The sequence below is a fragment of the Narcine bancroftii genome, chromosome 2 (assembly GCF_036971445.1).
Source record: "Narcine bancroftii isolate sNarBan1 chromosome 2, sNarBan1.hap1, whole genome shotgun sequence".
Taxonomy (NCBI): Eukaryota; Metazoa; Chordata; class Chondrichthyes; order Torpediniformes; family Narcinidae; genus Narcine; species Narcine bancroftii.
This window is the reverse complement of record NC_091470.1, coordinates 359820267-359843926: the sequence shown is the minus strand read 5'-3', so window position 1 is coordinate 359843926 and position 23660 is coordinate 359820267. Positions and strand designations below refer to the sequence as shown.

The 23660-nt window shown below is 38.8% G+C and overlaps 2 protein-coding genes across 6 annotated transcripts in view; one reads left to right on the top strand and one right to left on the bottom strand.

Annotated features, from left to right (window-relative positions):
* The window catches only part of LOC138755807 (protein spire homolog 1-like), a 230648-nt gene extending 230350 nt beyond the window's left edge, over positions 1 to 298 (top strand). Inside the window, exon 17 of the mRNA XM_069922452.1 lies at positions 203 to 298. Coding sequence (XP_069778553.1) covers positions 203 to 263 — 61 coding nt within the window. The 3' untranslated portion in view covers positions 264 to 298. The remainder of the gene's footprint in view (positions 1 to 202) is intronic.
* A 1693-nt stretch (positions 299 to 1991) lies between these two features.
* Positions 1992 to 23660, bottom strand: part of LOC138752824 (uncharacterized) — a 35639-nt gene continuing 13970 nt past the window's right edge. For 3 of the 5 annotated variants that reach the window (XM_069915455.1, XM_069915452.1, XM_069915456.1), the window contains exons 2-7: positions 19693 to 19950; positions 15294 to 15347; positions 7981 to 8139; positions 5294 to 5563; positions 2938 to 2968; positions 1992 to 2249 (exon numbers count right to left, since the gene is read on the bottom strand). In XM_069915455.1, coding sequence (XP_069771556.1) covers positions 2183 to 2249; positions 2938 to 2968; positions 5294 to 5563; positions 7981 to 8139; positions 15294 to 15347; positions 19693 to 19921 — 810 coding nt within the window. In that variant the 5' untranslated portion in view covers positions 19922 to 19950 and the 3' untranslated portion in view covers positions 1992 to 2182. The remainder of the gene's footprint in view (positions 2250 to 2937; positions 2969 to 5293; positions 5564 to 7980; positions 8140 to 15293; positions 15348 to 19692; positions 19951 to 23660) is intronic. The other 2 variants (XM_069915453.1, XM_069915454.1) reach the window with 2 other exon arrangements.

The window sequence follows — 23660 nt, the reverse complement described above, 5'->3', positions numbered from 1 at the left end:
AGATGAACCAAAGAACACAGTGAACGTCTTTTGAACTCAGTTTGAACAACTTGTTGCTAACAAATTAGAGGATGTGTACTCCAGATTAAGTGACAGCAATTCAAAGCTAAAGATGAAAGTCGTTGACCTAGAAGGTAGGAGCAGATGACATTCTGGGCTTGGCTGAATCTACTAAAGTGGGCAACTTACAATTTTTTTTCAGAGTTGCTTTGCATGGTTTTTGGGAAGGAGCTGCTCCCATCTCTGCCAGATCTGCTCATTGATACCTAAGCTGGCTCTGGGGCATTTCTCGGTTACATTGATATAAAATAAAGGATTCTCTGATTCATGAAGCTTGTTGAAGATGGAACTCGAACATCACGGCCAGCAGATCAGATTGTAGAGGATTACTGTCCTGAAATTTTGAAGCAGCGCGCTGAATACAGAGAAGTTATGTCGGAGTTTCTACAAGCATGGTTCCAAGCTTTCCCTGCTGTATCCCGTGCATCTCTGTGTGACACTTTCCAATGGATAAAAGAAGTGGCTGCACTCGGTTGAAGAAGTTCGGAAATATCTAGATAATCTCCCTATTTCATTCATTTTTCTCTCAGTAATAATGATTCATAGTTCTACTTTATATACTTTTCAAAACTGCATGAGAAATTTTAAAATCATGTTTTTATATGACTGTAGTCTTAACAGAATTATGTATCATTTGGAAGTGCAGAATCTAATTACAATAATAAGAATGGGGCTGGAGATAACATGTCCAACAGGTGGAAAATTATTATTTTGAAATGTTTGCTGTGACATCTTTAGCAGCTGTCTGGTTTGGGAGTTAGAGAGAAGGGGGTGGAAGAGTGGGGGATGTTTTATTGAGGATGCTTTAGGAGTCTGTACAAGTTTTGACTTTATGTGGTTTATCTTTAATTCATTACTAGTTTTTAAATTTTGCTTCAAGGCTGTTACGTGGAGTTTGGATATCAATTATGTTAATCAACCTACATTATTAATTTTAAAACGGTTAATTTTATTAATTTCCTTAGTTGGAATAGAAAAGTTTTGAACCACCCAGATAAGAGAAGCAAAGTGTTTTTACATGTTAACAACTTAAAGCCACAATTGTATTTTTACAATAAATGCATATTCATAGTTGCGATAATTCTTGCCTTATAACAAGGTGGAGGGGGCAGCATTTTCATTTCTCTTTTCAGGCTAAAGCCCAGGGGGTCTCGATTCTTATTAATCAAAATATTCCTTTTGTTCATCACAGTGTCGTGTCAGATACAAATGGTTGTTAGGTCATTGTTTCATGGAGATTGAAAAATAAAATGCTAATGTTTTGGCAATGTTTATGCCCCAAATGTGTGTATGTGTTTTTAAACTTTTTTTCTTCCCTACCGGACTTGCATTTATACTCTCTAGTGCTTGGAGGGGATTTTAATTGACAGTTAAGCCCTGCTTTGGATCGTTCATCTCCTAACCATAACCTCATTAATTCATTCTTTTTTTAATCAAATTATAGTGTTTCTGATGTCTGGCATTTTCTTTATCCAAATTGGAGAGATTAGTCTTTCTTCTCACACATTCATCACACTTATTCGCAAATTGATTATTTTCTTATTGATAATCAGTTGATCCCACTGATTTGCTTTTTTGTTATTATGAGAGTTTAATAATATCAGATCATGACCCCGTTGAATTATCTATGACCTTTTCTGGCCTCCCTCAAATAAAAAGTCAATGATGTTTCAGTTTGACTTTACTATCAGATAATGACTAAAATTAATGGAGAAGCCATTTTTCTTTAATACAAATACTTCATTAGGAACGCAGTTTGGTTATCTGGGATGCTTTGAAAGCTTTTCTCAGTGGGCAAATTATTTCTTACACTGTAAATAATAAAAAGCAAGGCCAATAAAGAAAGATTAGAATTAGTCAATCAAATTAAACAAACAGTTGGTAGCATGTGCGCTACCGCAAAGTGTGAAAAGAAGACACACACACGAGGATTCGAAGACCGATTTATTGCACTGGCAGCTCTGCTTACATTCTCTCCCCACTGTTGATGACAGGGTTGACATCACAGCAACGCCGATCTCCAATTGGGCACTGTTGCTCATTTTTTTCCTGCTGTGGTTACTTGGGAAGAAGCTCATTAGCTCCCGTGGGGTCTGCATGGTTGCCGCATTCATCGGCCATTTCACGTACTGGTTCGCAGCTGAATAGTGGGCCACTTCAAGACCAACAATATGCTCAACTTTAAAATCCTGAATAATATAAAAAACAAATTGAATTTCAAACTAAATTTGATCTCCTTTCAATGTATCCGATGGAATGCCAAGTTTTGAAAAATAAGAGTCCGTTTTATATTCATGGTGACAAATCAGGTAAGCTATTGAGAAGTTTTGAAGCCAAATGGATGATGGTAATATTACTACAAATCACTCTGAGATAAATATACATTCAAGAAATTTTATTCCCAACTTTATACTTCTGAATTCACAAATGATAGCAGTTCAATGAAGAGCTTCCCGGATGCTTAAATATTACTATGCTTTCTTTGGATAACCAAATGAGATTAGATGAGCCCATATGGCAAGAGGAAATAGCTGCTGCTATTTCTTCATTGCATTCTGGAAAATCTCCAGGACACAATGGGTTTCCTGTGGAGCATTTAAAATCTTTTTTTTTTCATTTTCTTTCACCTCATTTAGGTTCGTGTTATCTGATTCATTTCTCAGCATCATTTAACAAAGCATGCATATCTGTCATAGTTAAGAAAGATAAAGATCCAACTCCTACAGCCAATTTCTTTATAAAATGTTGATGTTAAAATTTTGCCCTATAGATTGGAGAATATTTTACTATCAATCATTTCTGAAGATCAGCGTGGCTTTATTTAAAACCTTTACTCTTATTTTAATATACATGGGTTATTGGATATTTTGTACTTACCTTCCAGTGTGGTTCCTGAATGTGTTCTTTCCTTAGATGCAGAGAAAGTGTTTGATTGGTTGATGTGGTTGTATTTATTTGCAATCTTAGAAAAATTCAATTTTGAACCATGTTATATTACTTCGATTAGATTACTGTACTCATGCCCTATGGCTTCAATTCTCAGTATCTTTCAACAGTAACAACTTTTCAATCTCCCCAGGGGAACCTGTCAAGGCTGGCCTCTAAGTCCATTATTTTTTTGATTTGGACATAGAGCCATTACCGATTGCATTTTGAGAGTGCGAGGATATTTCACAGATTTGTAGGAAGGGAATGGACATGAATTTTCCCTTTATGCAGATGATCTCCTGCTTTTTATATCAAGCCCTGGAACCTCCTTACCTCCCATGTCATAACTTTCCCAATTTAGTCAGTTTTCAGGATATAAATTAAACCTGTATAAAAGTGAACTTCTCCCTTTGAATACAACTGAATCAGTGCATACTAATCTACCTTTTAAGATTGTGAGAAATCAATTTACTTATCTTGGTATTACAGTTACAAAGAATCTCAAATATCTTTTTAAAGAAAATTTCCTTACTTTATTAAAGCGTGTGAAACAGTTGTTAACACAATGGTCGCCCCCGTCTATGTCTCTGGTTGGTCGTATTAATTCTATCAAAATAAATATCTTACCTAAATTTTATAAATTTTTAAATCTATACCAATTTTCATTCCCAAATCGTTTCTTCATTCACTTGATTCAATTATATCATCTTATATATGGAAGGGTAAGCACCCTGATCAAAATAAAGTCTATCTTCAAAAATCTAAAAGGAACTGAGATATGGCAGTACCTAATTTCAAATTTTATTATTGGGCAGTCAATATATGTAACCTTATGTTTTGGTTACATTTTCATAACCGAGTGGACTGTCCTGTTTGGGTACGAATGGAGCTGTATTCTGCTAAAAACTTTTCTATTCCACCACTTCATGGATCCACACTCTCTTTCTATTTAAATAAATCAATTGCCAATCCTGTCGTCAGGCAGACTGTGAGAGTGTGGGTGCAGTTCAGAAAAAGTTTTGGAATTATATAACCCTATAACAATTACAGTATGGAAACAGGCCATATCATCTCATTTAGTCCGCACCGATTCATGTGGAATTTCAACTAGTTCCACCTACATACTCCCTGCCCATAACCCTCCAACCCCCTCACATCCATGTACTCATCTAACCTCTTCTTAAATGACAGAATTGACCCTGCCACAACTATTTCTTCTGAAAGGTCATTCCACTCAGCCACCACTCTCGGATTTTCTCTCTCAAGTCCTATTTTATCCAATAATTTTTTTCAACCTCTTTGCATGATCTTGTATTTCATGAGCGGCACAGATTGGGCATTGAATGTTTCAAAGATATTTTTATTGATAGCAGTTTTGCATCATTTGAACAGCTTTATGAAAAGTTCAATTTACTAAATACTCATTTTTTTCAGTTATTTGCATTACTGGTCTCTTCCTTTTACCTCCCCTGACAACCACCCATCTATCTGCCAACTTAATAAACTACTCTAACAACTGCCTCAAATTTCCTTACTGCTTCACCATTTTTCGAAGTTCTCTGTACCTATCTAATAGCCTCTTAAAAGATCCTATTGTACCTGACTCTACCGTTGTTACCAACACCATGCACCCACCACTCTCTATGTGAAAGCCTTACCTCTTGCATTCCCCCCCCCCCCCCATACTTATTCCCAAGCCACTTCATGCTAGCCATTTCAGCCTTGGGAGGGGGAAAGCCACTGGCCTTCCACATAATCAATGGTTCACATCAACTTGTACACCTCTATCAGGTCACCCCCACATCCTTCATCACTCCAAGGAGAAAAGACCAAGTTCACACAACCTATTCTCATAAAGTATGCCCTCCAATCCAGGCAACATCTTTTGTAAATCTCCTATAGAATCCACAACTTTTCAGTAATGAGATACCCAACCTGAAGCAATGTTCCAAGTGGAAATTAACTTATTTTTCCCCATTACCATGGAAAATTCAAATCCCCTTGAGTGGAAAATAGATATAATTCTACCATTTTATTAATCCCACTTTTCATTCTCTTTATGAACATAGAACCTTACAGCAGAGTTACCGGCCCTAGCCCACGATGTTGTGTTGACCCACATATGCACGTACCTACTGAAAAATAAACTAAACCCTCCCTACCTCATAATCTTCTATTTTTCTTTCATCCGTGTGCCTAAGAATCTCTTAAATACCCCGCTAGTTTTCCGGCCACCTCCACCGCCCCTGGAAATGCATCCAGAATTCTCAATCAATATGAAGTCATTTATTTCATAGCAAATTACCTGCTGTGCTCAATGTTGTACTCCACTCTGGGCAGCCAATATCTTTGCCGTCATTTTCTTCCAATTCTTCTTCCAGTTCCTTCACCCCACTGTCATCTTCATTGCTGAATTCTTCCACCATTGTGAAATCATTACTTTCTCCCACGGTTACATTTCTCAATTTGGATCTGCTAATTTTGATGTCATTTTCAATGGTTTCTGGGAAGTTTGCTTCCCTGTTGTTGGAAATGCTGCACATGTGGGATTGGGATGTCGTATTGAAGGGATTTCCTAATCAGAGAATTTATTGAGGTTAATGATTGTTGAAGGAAATGTGCACTGGCCAAATCACGGTGCCAAAAATAAACAAATGGATCAAAGAAAACAAAGATAAGAAAGGTACTTCATTTCCTCTCGCAATGTCTGTAGATTATTGTCTTTGAAAAAGTTGGACCAAAAATGATAGAAATGTTAAAGTAGGAAAAATATTGGGAAATAAGACCTGTAAAATCCTTACAGAGTCAACATAGGTTTACAAGAGGGGAATTTATTTGTCAAATCCCTCAACATTTTTGAGATTGTGACCAAAATTAATGTGGGTAATTGTGATTTCCAATATAATGTAGTGAATAGAAACAATTACACAGAATTGTGGGTTGAGGTTTGGCCAGTAGATAGAGAGGGCAGAAGAGCTGATTTTGGGTTGCCAAACTGTGATTAGTGGAAAAAGGCAAGCATCAGTCATTGAGTTATAGAGCATGGAAAAAGGCCCTTCAGCCCAACTGGCCCATGCCAACCAAAATGTCCCACCCACACTAATCCCATCTGCCTGCGTTTGGCACATAAACACATCTGCAGAAAAAAAAATGAATTAGTTGTGAATTGCCTATTTACTGGTGCATGTACATTGTGGAACTCCGGTTGATAGTATCACAAGTTCATGAAAAAAATACAAGTCTCCTGGATCACTTGATCTCTTTTGCCCAATCAGCTTCCTGCTGATCTGAGCTTTTCAAATCCAACTGCTTGAGTCACCTGACTCCAATTTCCAGGTGCAGCCTTCAGATAAACACCCTGCTGATGTCTGCTACACATCCTATACAAGAGTCCATCCAATTTCTTTTCTTAAACATTTCAATAGCACCTGTCTCAAGCCCATTCCACACACCCACCACACTCTTGAAAAGAAGTTACCCCTCAGGTTCCTGTTAAATCTCTTCACCACCACCCTCCCTCCATAACTCACCTTAAACCCATGTCCTCTGGTTACCAATTCCCCTACTCTAGGCAAAAGACTCTCTGTGTTCACTCTATTTCTTCTCATAATCACAATCTATATTAATTAAACAAAATGGGTAAATCTATTATTTTGGCAACAGCAGGACACTGTTAAAGTGGCATTTGACTACCTTTTCCTAATTCCTCTTGAAATTTTCTTCAAAAGGCATATAGAGTCAACCACTTACTTAGAGGGTCTGAAGTCATGTGTAGACTGGGTGAAGTATGGCAGAATCCCGTCATTAGAGAACCAATGGGTTTTTATAACAAACCAGTAGTTTTGTTATTATCAATGTTAAAGATTAGTTATTTAAAATAATTCCACTTTATTCATCAGAATTTGAATTCCACACCCATCAGGGTAGGATTTAAACACCAATCCCTGGATTTGTAATCCAGACTCTGGAGACTAAACTACCAAAGGATAAGTAAGTTGTGAAGAAGACACAAAGAGGTTGCAGAATGAAACAAACATATTGAATAAAGAGATAACAGGATGTACTCTGAAGAAATGTGAAACTAACAGCCTTCTACCTTCCATTACAGTCACACAATGATCCAGCATTGGGTAGGCCTTTCCGCCCAACTTGTCTACGGCATACAGGGCTAGTCGCATTTGCCTGCCTTTGGTCCATATCCTAAACCTATCCTGTCCATATATCGGTCCAAATGTCTTCTGAATATCATAATTGTACCTGCTCTATAGCTTCCTCTGGAACCTCGTTCCAAATACAGATAACACTCTGAATGAAAACGTTACCCCTCAGATCCTCTTAAATAACTCTCCTCTCACTTTAAACTTGTACCCCTTAGTCTAGAATCTGGGAAAAATATTGTGAGCATTAATTTTATCCATACCGTGATGTTCTTATAAACATTAAGGCATGTGTTTTCTGTTTTTAATGCCAGATTAGACTGTTAGGTGAATGAAATCGCTCTGATAGTACAGAACTTTTTTTATAGATCAGAAATGACACATGTACTTATGTAATCGTCAATACCATGTAATAGTCGACCCCCTACTTTTTTGGCCCAAAAATCGGGTGCTTTTGTATGACCCATGTAAAAGTCAACCCCCCTATTTTTGGCCCTGACTACCCACCCATTTGAGCTCATGTCCTGATAGTGGACCCTTGCCCCGGCTGCTCACCCACCAGAGCTCACAGTGCCCCAGCTGCCCATTTATCCAAGTTCCTGATGCCACGACTGTGGACTTAGCACCTAGTCCTGGCCACCTGAGCTCCTGACGCCTTGAACGATGCAGGTACATCATGAGGTCAAAAGTTTGACCCATGTAAAAGTCAACTCCCTCCTTTTTTTGGCCAGAAAAAGTGGTCCAAAAAATTTGACGATTACATGAGTATATACGGTCATTGATACAATCTTGAAATGAAGAAATAACAAAAACATTAGGTTAGGAGTCCACCTACCGCATTCTTGATTTCTGCTTGTGGGTGGTTCCTTAATATCCTTGTAGCTGGATAATGGCTCTGTGGTCATTACTGACACAGTATTCCCAGAACCAAAAGTGCAGTTGTTCAGACTGGAGTTGCAGATGCAGATCTTGCATACAACTGGGGGTTGTACCACTGGCAAAGAAAAGAAAATCAAATATTTGCTGACCATAGCATCACAGAGTAGTGAAACAGGACCTACTAAGCCACTCCAACTTGCCTGCCTTAGGCCCATATCACTCTAAATCTTTCCTATCCATGTACCTGTCATACAGTCACTTTGCATTTTACAATACACAAGCATGCTGGGTAAGCTCAGCAGGTCATGCAACAACCATAGAATAAATAAAGAGTAACCAATGCTTCAGGCCTGGACGTGACCTGCTGAGGTCCTCACGTGCATTGTGTATTGCGCTCAACACTAGTATCTCCAGACTTTCTTATTTAACTACATCATATTTGACCACAGATCAAGTCCTCATCAAGGGACCAGCACTGGAAAGGGTCAAGTACTTCAAATTCCTGGGTGTTAATATCTCCGAGGATCTATCCTGGAGCCTCCATGTTTATTTTTTAATTTATATTTCACACTATGAACCATATTAACCAAAATACACACAAACATTTCCCTCTTGAATATACACAGTGTCATTTTCTCCCCTTTTTTCCCCTTCCCTTCCCTCCCTCCTTCCCACTCCCCCTCCCCACCCACTAAATGTTCAACATATACAATACAATAAACCCATTAAACAATGTCATCACACAATGAAAATAAACAAGAAAATTGTGTCATCTACTTTTACACACTGGGTCAGTTCATTTCATCTTCTTCTCCTGTCATTTTAGGTGGTGGAGGTCCGCGGTAGGACTTCTCTGTTGTGTTCCATGTACGGTTCCAAAATTTGTTCAAATACTGTGATATTATTTCTTAAATTATGTTATTTTTTCCAATGGAATACATTTATTCATTTCCATGTACCATTGCTGTACTCTCAGGTTCTCTTCTGATTTCCAGGTTGACATTATACATTTTTTTGCTACAGCTAAGGCGATCATAATAAATCTTTTTTGTGCTTCATCCAAATCGAGGCCAAGTTCTTTACTTCCTATATCACTTAGAAGAAAGATCTCTGGATTTTTTGGTATGTTATTTTTTGTGATTTTATTTAATACCTGATTTAGATCTTCCCAAAACTTTTCCACTTTCTCACGTGCCCAAATTGCATGTACTGTTGTCCCTGTTTCCTTCTTACAGCGAAAACATCAAAAACTGTTGGGTCCCATTTATTTAACTTTTGGGGCGTGGTGTATAGCCTGTGTAACCAATTATATTCTATCATGTGTAACCTCGTGTTTATTGTATTTCTCATAGTTCCAGAGCATAGTTTTTCCCATGTTTCATTCTTTATCTTTATGTTTAGATCTTGTTCCCATTTTTGTTTGGGTTTACAGCTTGTTTCATCGTTCTCTTTCTCTTGCAGTTTGATGTACATGTTTGTTATAAATCTTTTAATTATCATTGTGTCTGTAATCACATATTCAAAACTGCTTCCTTCTGGTAACCTCAGACTGTTTCCCAATTTGTCCTTCAAGTAGGTTTTCAGTTGGTGGTATGCAAACATTGTACCATGAGTTATTCCATATTTGTACTTCATTTGTTCAAGAGATAATAAATTATTTCCCAAAAAACAATTTTCTATTCTTTTGATCCCTTTTCTCTCCCATTCTCTAAAGGAAAGGTTATCTATTGTGAGAGGGATTAGTTGATTTTGCGTCGATAATAATTTTGGTAGTTGATAATTTGTTTTTTTTCCTTTCTACGTGAATCTTCTTCCAAATGTTGAGCAGATGGTGCAGTACTGGTGAATTCCTATGTTGCACCAGCTTTTCATCCCACTTATATAGCATATGTTCAGGTATCTTCTCCCCTATTTTATCTAGCTCAAATCTAGTCCAATCTGGTTTTTCCCTTGTTTGATAAAAATCTGATAGGTATCTTAATTGTGCTGCTCTATAATAATTCTTAAAGTTTGGTAGCTGTAAGCCCCCTTGTTTGTACCATTCTGTTAATTTATCTAGCACTTGCGATAGTCCAGATCTATCACCAATGTATATAGTGTATATAGTTACAGTATCTAGACTGTACTTACAGCGATTGGCTGAGAGCTAAGCCACGCCTACTGTCTGGGCCTTAAAGGGTTGTGTCCCTAGTCAGGTCAGATTATTCCGGACTGGTCGGCCACCTGTGAAGAGCTCCTGTCTTTTGCTAATAAAAGCCTTGGTTTGGATCAACAAGTCTTTGATTCTTTCAACGAGCTCTACAGTGCTATCCTCGGTTTCCCCCTTTCCATAAGAATTTCCTTATTATTTTCTTTAGCTCATTGAAGAATTTCTCTGTTAATTGAATTGGTAATGATTGAAGTAGGTATTGTATCCTTGGGAAAACATTCATTTTATTGCAGTTTACCCTTCCTATCAGTGTTAGTGGTCATTCTTTCCAATGTTCTAAGTCATCTTGTAATTTCTTCATTAAGGCTTCCATGTTGATGCAATCACAAAGAAGGCTCACCCAACGGCTATATTTGGTGAGGAGTTTGAGATTCGTTATGTCACCATAGACACTCGAAAACTTCTACAGGTGTATTGTGGAGAGCCTTCTGGTTGATTGCATCACTGTCTGGTACAGACAGGACAGGAAAAACTCCAGAGGGTTGTTAACTCGGCCTGCGATGTCACAGACACCAGTCTTCATTCCATTGAGGTAATCAATGAGAGGTGGTGTCTTTAGAAATCCCTCTCTGTCCTCAAGGACCCCCACCATCCAGGCTATGACCTTGTCACTCTGCTATCATTGGGAAGGAGCTACAAGAGCCTGAAGACGAGCACCCAGTAGCACAAGGACAGCTACTTCACCTATGTTGTCGGATTCCTGAATGAACAATGAACCACAGACATTACCTTATGTTTTTCTTTTTCTTTTAATTGCATTATTTTTTATTTATTTTGTAAAGTGGCTTATAGAAATGTTCGCACTGTGTTACTGCGGCAAAAGAACAAATGTTGTGACATGTTCATGACAATAAATTCTGATTTTGATTTTGAGATTATTTCTCACTTTGAAGGCTGAAAAGACAATCCAGAATCATTTTATTGAACTGTATGTTACTGTCACATGAACCGAGATACAACAAAAGCTTTGTTTCATGTGGTATCCAAGCAAATCAATCCATAAGTACAACAGATAGTGAAAAAAAGTAAACAAAAGTTGGATCTTAGGGGCATACCTGAAGTGAGGTGTGAAAATAATGTCACTGTTTGGTGGAATAACATTGGATGGGAAAGGTATGGCGACATTTTACTTCTGGGATTCTCTCCCAAATTCATCGAAGATGATTGGTGGAGTCTTTCCTCCAATCCACTCTCAATATTCCTGGGTGGTAAATCTTTTCCAAATGGTAATAGAAACCCCTTTTAGCATTTGCACTGAACTCCAACAATATCAGTTCTGTGCCAGGACACCACCTGCAATAATTCTGTTATAATTTATTGTTTTAATTTAGACATACAGCGCAGTAACTTCCAGTCACGAGTCCAAGCCACCCAATTAACCTACAACCCCCCCCCCCATTCATTTTGAATGGTAGGAGGACACAGACACAGGTCAATGTACAAACTCCTTACAGACATTACCGGATTCAAACCCGGGTCGCTTACACTGTAATAGCTTCGCATGAACCACTATACTAACTGTGCCACCCAGCATCAAATATACTCAGTATTAAACTCAGAATCGACTATTCCAACCCATGCAGCAATCTGTAGTCCTCATTGATTCACTGTCCAAGCTCTGCTATTTTGGGCTGAACATTTTAGATTGAGTTCAATTTTTATTATTTCAAAAATAGACTTTATTCAGAATAAAATATATATGCAAAGGCTCATTAGAGATAGTCAGCATGGTTTCATAAGTGGGAAGACTTGTCTCAAAAATCTGATTGACTTTTTTTGAAGATGTGACCAAGAAGGTTGATGAGGGAAGAATTGTAGATGTTGTCTATATGGATTTCAACAAGACATTCAATGGTCCCACACGGAAGGCTCTGGGAGGTTAGGTCACATGGGATCCAAGGAGAGATAGCAGAATGGAGAGAAAATTGGCTTCCTGGCAGAAAGCAGAGGGTGATGGTGAAAGGTTGTTGTTTAGACTGAAGATTTATGGCTAGCAGTGTGCCAAAGAGTTTAGAGTTGGGCTCATTCCAGTTTGTCATCTCTAGCCATGATTTAGATAAAAACTTAAATCACATGATTGGCAAGTTTAATGTGGATGCCACCAAAGTATCTGGTATTGTGGACAATGAGGGCAAAGATTGCAGCAGGATCTCAATCGGTTGCGCAGGTGGGCAGAAGAATGGTTGATGGAATTTAAAACAGACAAGATGTGAATAGGCTCTTTCCCCTGAGGGTAGGGAAGATTGGAACAAGGGGTCATAAGTTAAGGGTTAGGGGGCAAAGCTTTAGGAGTAATATAAGAGGTTGCTTCTTCACTCAGAGTGGTGGCTGAGTGGAATGATCTTCCGGAAGAAGTAGTTGTAGCAGGGTCAATTCTGTCATTTAAGAGGAAGTTAGATGAGTACATGGATGTGAGGGGTTGGAGGGTTATGGGCAAGGGAGTGGGTAGGTGGAACTAGTGGAGTTTCTTGTAAATCGGTGTGGACTAGAAGGGCCGATATAACAACCATATTGTTATATAGTTATATGGAAATGTGAGGTGCTGCATTTTGGAAGGTCTAACATGGGAAAGACCCAAACAGTGAATGATAACAATCTAGGCCAGTGGTTTTCAACTTTTTCTTTCCACTCACATCCCACTTTAAGTATTCCCTATGCCATAGGTGCTCTGGATTAGTAAGAGATTGATTACATGTGAGTGGAAAGGTAAAGTTTGAGAACCACTATTTTAATCATCCCTCATTGACTTGTCATGTGCATGGTTTCATAATTCCAAAGGAAATGGGCCAATAACAATTTTTCTCAAGCAAAATATTTCAGTAACAATTGCGTCTCGAGCAGGGATTGATAATTCCTTACTAATCACCGAGCACTGATGGCATAGGGATTATTTAAAGTGGTATGTGAGTGGAAAGAAAAAGGTTGAGAACCACTCATCTAGGGTGTTGTTGAGCAGAGGGATCTTGGAACACAGGTACATAGTACCTTGAAAGGTACATTTTCCTTCAGGCAGATTATGGAGAATTGACGTTGGGAGTATAGGGAGTAAAAGGTAGTCGACGATCTGGGCCTGAGCCCTTCATTAGGGGTGCCAAAAATCAGTCAGACATCTGAATAAAAAGGTGGCAGGAGGGGAGAGGGAAGGGCAAGGGGGAGGAACACAGGCTGACAAGGAAGAGGCAGTAGGTGGATGCTGGTGGGAGGATAGAAGCTGAGAAGTCGTGGGGTTCTAAGTCATCTTGTAATTTCTTCATTAAAGCCTCCATTAAAGTGGTGGAGTGTTTTGGCCAAGTTCATAGGTGTGTTTGGTCCAGTAAATATAACATAATATAAAATAATATAAACATTATGGAAATGAAACAAGCCTGACGTCTCATTGTAGCCAATGCTGTCATTCACTAAGATCAAGGCAAATTCTGTTCTGCCCATTTTACTGCCCGATCCTCACATTCCCCCATCCCCAAATTAATCATAACCTAGTTATTCAATATCAAAATCCAGATTCAGAATTGCACTCCTAAAAGCAAATTAATATTCCATCCATTTCAACAGTGACGACATTTCAAAATGACTAAGATTCACTAGACAGTAGCAGTGTCATTGCTCTGAAGTCCAGTCTACCTTGACAAAGGACACAGGTCCAAAACATTGGTTACCCTTAACTTCCTATGGATGTTGCGTGACCTGCTGAGATTTTCCAGCACACTGCCATGGATGCAATTCGGGAATTAGACATCAAAATAGAGTTTGTTCAAAGTAAGTCCTTAAAGTGGTCGCAACTGGAAAACTGGTATGATATCCTGGCAACAATCAATGAGCCAGAATCACTGATTTACCTTTTACTAATTAAAGACCCAATGATTTTTCAACATGTAAATGCTTTGGCAATGCTTGAGAGAAAATGCAACGGAAGTATCTAGCATTTAAATTCTGTCTCGTAGCTCCAGCTCCAGAGTTCCATCAATATACAAGCGTTTATTCTCACCCAATTCACCATAATCAACGTCAATGTGAGTTCACTGACATATACTGCATGTTGGAGCAAATAGAAATATCACGTGGAGTTGGCGTTCAAAACCATGGGCGATTTATTAAAGCTGATGGGCATTAGGAGACCAGTCAAAGCTGATTTCCTGAGCATTATTTTGGTGCAGGCTTTATACTCTCTATGAACATGATCACAGAAACTTGATTAACTTAGTCAAACTGTTTTGATTACAGAATGGGAATTACAAAGAGCTACGTATTCGCACGATAAAGGCTGATTACAGAATAGGGTGCTTAACTATCTATAAGTTTAACTTAGTCAACAACGAGTTTCCGTTTACAACAATGGGTGCACATTATGATTATAACTTAACAATAAATCGAATTCGCTATCACAGCAAAGAATGCACACGATGTTCCTGAAACTTGGCTGTCGTCACTGCTGTATTCCACAGCTTTACTCTTGGGCCTCTTTGTTTCCCCGTCACCACATTAGCACAATCTACATCTCTCTTTACTAGTTATAGCCGTCACTTTTATTGCACCTGCTACAAATCCATAAGTACATTGTACAGATGAACTGAAGTTCAAACGCAAAGAACATGCCCCCAAATCTCATGCAGCATCTTCTGGCAAAGTTGATATTATACAGATCCAAGCAAGAGGACAATTTGTTTAGCTCTGTGTTAGGAAACAGAACATAAAGATCAATCTTCTGCCAAGAAAAATGCTAAGATTCTGATTAAATATAAATTTAGGCATACAGCAAAGTAACAGGCCTTTTCGGACCATTAGTCCGTGCCGTCCAATTTACACTCAATTAAGCTGCATTTCAAAAGGAGGGAGGAAGCCAGAGTTCCTGGGAAAAACCCACGCAGACATGGAGAGAACGTACAAACTCCTTACAGACAACACGGATTCGAGCCCCAGTCCCAATCACTGGGGCTGTAAAGGTGTAATGTTAACCACTATGTCCAACTGTGCCATCCTGAAGCTTTAGACCTATTTTATTTCTTTACATATTAGTGGAAAAGTTTGTGTTTTTAGAGGATTTTATGTTAATAATTACTTACAGTAAGAAGGTGGCCTGAATAATGATGTTTGTGAAATGTTACTTGTAGAAATACCTGTAAATCAGAGGAAAGAAGTTAAACAAACTCTCAGCAGGATTATTCCCCTGTAATTTAAGCACGAAAACATTCCTCCCACATAAAATAACTAAGCACAATATCAAATTATGGGATTACCTTTGTTTTTCTCATCATGGAAATTTCATAAAAATAAGAACGTATCGCAAGAAGGTAAACAAGAAAATCTGCAGATGCTGGACTGGAGACACTCCACAGGTCACGCAGCATCCATGGGACGTAAAAGGCTGTCGACGTTCGGGCTCGGGTCCTTCATCGGGACTCCGGGCGAAGGGCTCAGGCCTGAAACGGCAACTGCCTTTTACTTCCTGTGAATGCTGCTGAGTTTGTATAGCAGTTCTATATCCTTACCTAACCCGGTAAGGATACCTCAGAGCCCAGTATAGGAGCACACTGAAAGAAAGCACTACGTTTGCGGTAAGTGTAGATATTGGTCACAGTACTAGAAGAAAATGATCTCATTAGAAAAGTTTTCTGCGTTAAGTGCTGCTGGTTTCCTCACTGAGCCAGGAATTGTTGTGGCAAAGCATCAGGCAACAACTGCACATCTAATGGACATACAAATTTTTTTTTAACTTGGACGTACAGCACTGTAACAGGGCCCCTTCAGTCCATGAGCCCATGCTGTCCAATTACACCCAATTGACCTACACCCGTGGTACATTTTTGAACTGTGAGAGGAAACCAGAGCACCCACAGAGGAAACCCGCGCAGACACAGGGAGAATGTACAAACTCATTGTAGACAGTACCAGATTTGAGCCCAAGTTGCTAGCACTGTTACAGTACAGCGCTAACCACTACACAAACCGTTCCACGCTTTATGATTTCAATTATTTTGCAAACTGAAAATGTTCTGGTGAAAGAAGTTGGACACTTTGACACTCCTTAACCAATTATATTCAAGCATAAACACATCAATGTCGCAAGTTACAATGGTGAATGAGGTTGAGAAAGAGAAATAAAAAGGAAAGAAAAGAGGGAGAAAGAAAGTACAAATTAAAAATGCATTTAAAACCTTGAATTTAAAAAAAAGTCATTAACATTTAAATCACAAAGAACTGAGACTCAATGCCTAAGAGATGACTGCAGTGATAAAAAATTATCCTGTCATTAGAGGGACCTATTTTAGAAATATGGACAAGTCCAAGAGTTAATTCATTGTGAGTTTGATTCATGACTATCGTGGAGAATGGGATATCTTCACATTGTGTAAAGTTTTCCTAGGGGTGGGGCAGGAAGTGCATAATGCAGTGGGCGGCTGATATGGGAGATGCACTGAGTATCCACGTGTTCCCCCACATGGGCTCAAGATTCTTAATGTCATCTCGATATTCCTTCTCTACTTGGCCAGTCTTGATGGTCCAGGAATCTCCATATCGATAGCACTGAAGTGGAGACAGTAGATACCTCCAAGTTCTTTGGAGTAAACATTTCCAGCGAGCTGACTTGCTGCAGTCACGTTGATGTGATGAACAAGTAAGGACACAAGCACCTTTACTTTCTTGGAAGGCTAAGGAAGTTTAGCACGTCCCCCATTGTCTCTCAACAACTTCTACTGATGCACCATTTGAAGCATCATAGGGTGGGACGGGAGCTGCTCTGGAAGAAGCTGCAGACAGTGGTGTATGCAGCTCAGAACTTCCTTCAACTCTATCTACACTTCCTGCACCTTGGAAAGGCTGCCAACATGCCGAAAGATCCATCCCACTCTGGACACACTGACTTCTCCCTCCTCTTGATGGGGAGAAGGCTCAAGAGTGGGGAATCGCGCATCAATAGGCTTAAAGACAGTTACTTCTATCAGGCTCCTGAGTGAATCCCTCAACAGTGCTCTCATGCTGCCCTTGCTTGGTGTTAATTGAGGTTTATACTTTATGCTCTCAGTCATAGGAGCAGTTTCTAAGGCAGGTCTTAAATAAGTTGTAAGTTATGGAAAGGTTTCTTAGGAAAGAGACTTGGAGGCAAACATTGAGACAAAGGAGGGCAGCGAATTTGTGCCATTTAACTGAGTTTTTCTTTTACACATTTTGTTTTATGTGATGCTATAACCTGCACTTTTATTTTATTATCACACTATCCCTGAACTTCTATTTTTAACATAGAACATTACAACACAGTGCAGGCCCTTCGGTCCATGATGTTGTGCTGACCTATATAAACCTACTCAATAATTGTCATACCCATAACCCACTATTTTTCTTGCATCCCCATTCCTGTCTAAGAGTCTTTTAAATGCCTCTTTTGTACCATCTTCCACCACCACCCCCGGCAATGCATTCCAGGCACCTATTACTCTTACCCCAGTCGTATCCCCTAAACTTTCCTCCCTTCATCTTATCCGAATGTCCTCTGGTATTTGTTATGACCACCCCAGGAAAAAGGTGCTGGCTGTCCACCCTATCTATGTCTCTCATAATCTATTAAGTCTCCTCTCTTCGCTCCAAAAAAAAAAGATCTGCTAACCTTGCTTCATAAGGCTTATTGTCCAATCCTGGCAACATCCTGGTAAATCTCCTCTGCACCCTCTCCATAGCTTCTACATCCTTCCTACAATGAGAAACTGAAGACAACATTCCAAGTATGGTCTAACCAGAGTTTAATAGATCTGTAATGCTACCTCATGGTTCTTGAACTCAATCCCTTGACTAATAAAGGGCAGCACACCATAAGCCTTCTTAACTAACTTTTCTTCCACATTGTTAAGAGTTCTGCCATTAAACATGTACTCCTCCTTCAAATTCGGCCTTCCAAAATGCATCACTGAGATTGAACATCATCTGCCACTTTTCTGCCCAACTCTGTGACCAGTCTATATTCTGTGGTAACCTATGGCAGATTTCTGTACTATCCACAACACTTCCAACCTTACTGATCCATCCTTCCACTTTTTCGTCCAGGTCTTTTTTAAAAATCACAGAGCAGATCCCTGTGGAATCTCGCTAGTCAATGACCTGCATGCGTTTGGTTTTGAATTTCTTGTTGAACTACGTAAAGGTTGACGGTTTGGGAACCACATAAGACAAGACTTTTCAATGAGTCCCAGTGCAAGTGACAAGAAATATTTCAACACTTAACGTCAAGGTTAAAATATTTAGCCTTTGAGCAAAATATGGATAACACTTGATACTTGGAAAAAAGCAAGTTCATGTTTAGGATTTGTGCTGTTCAGCAGAAGGGAGAAATAAAAACATTTTACTGGTAAAAATCCACTGCCAAGTTCTGCACAGATGTGCCTGCAACAGGCTAGCTCCCAAGCAATAGCTTAGGTAATGTGCTCTATCCAGCAGAGTGCTGAATGCAGCTCCCCTTCACTATCTTGTTGCTGTAGGAGCTGCGTGAACCTCTGCAAATTTACTTGCAGTCAGGCCAGAAGATCCACTCACTGAACCCATGATATTAGCCTGCCACGCAAAAAAAGGGCCTTATTTGATTTAAACAATTTAAAGGATGGTGAATTTCATTTTTAACCTGCTTTTTGAAAAACATCATGTTAATATTTTTACAGTTATTTTTATTGTTTTAGCATTTCTACAGCCCCACTGCTGTCAGCCATGTTCTGATCAGGCAGCTGTCCTGAGGAAAGATCTGCACCATCCTGGACCACACCGATGAAGTGGTAGCCAACATTTCAGAGGGAAAAAATGTGGTTCAGGGACCAACCCAACAGTGATCTCAGGAAAAGGGCAATTCAGAGATGTACTTTTCTTAGTGGGCTGTAGTTGGAAATGTTCCAAAATGAGGCAGCTGGGACTCATTCAACTTAGTCACAAGATTACAAGATAAAGGAACAGAAGTAGGCCACCCGGCCCATTGGGTCCATTCTGAAACTCCACCCTGAGCTAAACCATTCTCACATCTCATTCCAATTTTCGTCCTTTTCCCCATATCCTTTGATACCCTAACTAATTAGATATCTACTGTGGTGATGTGTTTCCTCCATTGTATATAGTTATTGGCAACTACTGTATATATGGAGCTGGCCCACCCACTGATGAGTCACACCCTATGACTCCTCCCCCCATAGTCCCAGGCCATAAAGGTCGAGCCACCTCTCCCTTCCCTCCATTCTTATACCTGGATCCAGGTCAGCGAGGTTCTTCTGAATATTAAAGCCTATAGTTCTCTCAGCCTAGTCTGGTTTCTGGTAGTGTCCTACACCTATCAAACTCCCCCAATGGTCAGTCTGGTTGAGTTGGGCTGAAGATCCTGTTTCCATGCTGTATAACTACAATGAAGCAAAATAACCTTAACACAAATGGTAGCTCAGGAGCAATAGAGGCCAGTTAGAAACAGGCTGGAAAAGCCCCGAGCACAGTTTTTACCTTGCTCTCTGACTAGGTTTTCACTGAGTTGTGGGTCACACGTTTTAAGGGCCTGGAGGAAGATGCCACAGGCTTTCTGACCTTTCCTGAGGACGGCAGACAGCAGCTCGGATGCCTTGGAAAGCACTTCAGTCTTAGAGGTAATGACGTTAACTTCATGTTGGGTGAGAATCTGGGCACTGTACAGGGAATATGAGATCTGTTCCACTGTTGAAAGGGACATTGACATACTGATGGTGTAGTAATGTCTCCGCAGATCTATTGATCAAAAATACAGCATGCAGTTTATTAGTTTAAAATGTAATTACATAAGAAAACCAAGTGTTATATTTAAAACAAGTGTCTCATCTTAACAAAAAACTATTTATACGAAATATTGCAAAACACATCACAGGAAGAAAACATAAACAAAATTTGACACTGAATCACATCATATTTACATTTAATTTGAATGATACAGGCACAGTAGAAACACATTCCATCCATTGAAATTCAAGCTGCACAATTAAATTAACCTACCAACCCTGTACATATTTGGAGAGTGGGAGGAAACCAAAACCCCTGGAGGAAAACCCATGTGGGTCACAGGGAGAATGTACAAATTCCTGACAGAAAGCGCCAGATTGAACCCGACTTGCTGGCACTGTAATAGCGTGGTACTAACCGTTACACCGATCACAGATGAGATCATGCAATGAGGACGGGTGATCAAAGGCTAGGACAAGGGATTGATTGAGGAAGAAGGACAGAGACACGAGCAGCTTTAGGGTCTGAATCTCAGATCTCTTATCAGCTCATGATGGAATGGCAGAGCTGCCTTGACAGGCCGAATGGCCTACTTCCACTCCTGTACCTTATAGTCTTACCTCTTAACAACTGAAGGAATGTCTGCCATTGGTACAGCTATGAAAATTGAAGATGTCCAGAACACCATAATGAAAGGAATCATAGTGTTAAATGGAGGCCGTTTGGCCCATTTCTATCCCAACTGAAAATAGACCAGCTTATCATCAAGCCTACCACTATTTGTAATTTTAGAGGCTTTTTCTTTTAACCAAAATATTTTTTTTACTTTTCTAATTACTCATTACTCTGAGATTATTATATAAGTAGCTTCATGTTTGCATCAAATCTGTAACAGATTATGTTATATTTTTCATTGTATAAAGATACATTTTAAAGGAGATAAATTGTGGGTTTTTTATATAGGTCACAAACAAATGAAACACTTCAAAACAGATCTCATTTAACATGCCAGAGCTCTGCTCAAGTCAGACAGTCTAGGCTCCAAGAGCCTTGACAAACACTTTGAAGAGTGCCTTTAGAGACTTCACAAGTAGGTGTTGATTGGAAATACTGTGGAGTAATGGATTATTGTTTTGGAAAGCAACAGATGAACAAACTCAGAAGATTAGGTCCAAAGCCGCAGTCTGTCTGAATGCAGCTTGCTGTTCAAGGAAGGTCAGGTGGTTTTGCAAGCAGAGAGAGTCAAACAGGCTTTTCTCTGAGAGAGAGAATTCAGTTCTACAGTTCAGCAGCAGCTGGGACTGGAACAGGACAAGCTGGAAAGCCTGTGGAAAAAAAACATTTTGAAGACGGGTTGTGAGTTCTTAGTTCAGCCTGGTCAAAGCCCTCGTGCTCCATGCAAGAGGAGAGGACTGGCTGCATAATGTTTCACTTGAAATAAGGGAAACAAAAAGGAATTCAGTGGTGACCTGAAATAAAGAAGTTATCATCAGGAAAACCCTGTTGGGGCAAGTATCTTCGGCAAGACACTGAAGTTGCCGATAGAAAGGAATCAGTTTGTGTCCAATGAGCAACAAATCGCTCTCTGAAAATCGACGAGAACTTTCCTGAGTGGTAACCATTTACCTTTCAAGCACCAAAACCTGGTGAACTTCATAAATATTAAATTCTGTGCACAGTATAAGAATTGCCTGCAACTAGTGAACTTGGAGGAATGAGAAGTGAGATTGGACTATCAATCAAAGGATTTTTCTGAACTTACATACACGTGCACTTAGAATTAGAAGGGGGTTAAGTTAGATTAGTGGTAATAAGTTAAAGTTTGATCCTGTTTTCATGTTTAAAGATAATTAAAAGCATCTTTTGATTAAGTAACCATTTGTCTTGGTGAATTTCTATTGCTGCTGGGTTTTTGGGTCCTCTGGGCCCATAACAATTCAGAAATTGGGAATATATCGTCAGACCCAGCCTCCACTACTAAAGACTTTGTAGACCAGAGATTTGACAATAAAACACTTCTTACTGTTCATACTTAAAAATTAAGCCCCGAAAAGAGGATAAATGAAATTTTAACAACCTGTGCAGACATGATGATCCATCTCCCTGATCCAGAAAAACTAACTTTGTACAAAAAATATATTGCTCTTTCAGAATAAAGTGAAAATTCAATTGTTTTTTTTGAATTATCTGATTTATCTTAAACTTTACCCAGAGGGGGGTAAATCTGTGGAATTCATTGCTGTGGACGGCTGTGGAGGCCAAGTCATTGGGTATATTTCAGATTAGGAGGGAATCAGGGGTTACAGGGAGAGGTCAGGAGAATGGGGTTAAAAGGAAATTAAATCAATCATGATGGAATATCAGGGTGGATTCAATGGGCTGAATGGCCCAGTCCTGCTCTTATCGCAGTAGATCTCAACCATTTTTTGCCATAGGACACACTTTAATTTTTCAAAAAAACATACACCCCACCATTAGTGGAAAAAGTTATATATTCAAAAGAAGTTTTAATTAAATAATTTACTGCAAGGTTATTTCAAATCAATTTAGGCCTGGAATACACTGGAACACATATTTCATATTCAACTACAACTTCAATATGTCAACCATCTCAAACACACATTCAACAATTATCATTACTTCAGTGGGAACCTTGCCCCTGATGCTGGCTGCAGATTTTTTTTTGATCCAAGGGACTCATTTTGTTAGTTTCAACCTTAAATTTCCACGCTTTGTAATTTCCAGTCAGTTTATCTTAGTTTGTAGCAAATCACTAACAGCCCTGAAGTCACATTTTACTGAATAAGACATTGGAAAATGTATCAATAGTTTCCTTGCTGTAAGATGTCAAGAATTGGTTTAGAAAAATTAATGTGGAAATTTGTTCAGACTAACAAATTTTAAGAATTATTTTAAAGCAGCTCCATTGAGGTTTTTGTCCTGTTATCAACGGGATGAAAAACCAGTTGGGACTCAAATAGAAATGAATAAAATTGGTGAGAGTATGCCGGAGTTAATTATGTATAAATGGAATAGTGAGTCATTTAAAGGAACTATTGAAACATTTTAAACATAATGGAATGGAATGGAATTCATATTGGGAGAGGAATTAAAAATGATCAATTACCAAAAATGTTGTTAAAACATAATCAACCTGTTACTTTGAATAAGTCTTTATTTGATCATTGGTTTAGTAAAGGTTTACAGAGAATAAAAGATTGTTTCTTAGGATCTTTTTTCTTTTGATCAATTAAAAGTTAAATACAATATATATAATAATACAATTATTTCCTATTATCATTTAAAAATCTATTTGAAAAAGAGACTGGGAGCAGATTTGAAACTCCGTAAACAAAGCCAGTTTGAAGATATAATAACAGATTCATTTGTTGTTAAGAAATTTATTACTAATATGAATAAATAATTAGAAGAGACTGTAAAGAAAAAAAGATTTATAGTGTATAATTCAAAAGTCCAATGGGAGAAAGGTTTAAATATATAAATTCAGGAGGAGATTTGGTCAAAATTATGTTATGAAATTGTTATGAATACAGTAAATGTTAAATATCAAATGGTTCAACATAATTTTCTTCATCCATTGTATTCTACTCCACACAAGTTAAATGGACTTCATCCTAATTGTTAAAATAAGAGTTTTCAAGGTACGAAAGAAATAGGATTTTTTTTTTGCCTGCAGTGAGGTCTTGTGAAAAAGTGGAAAG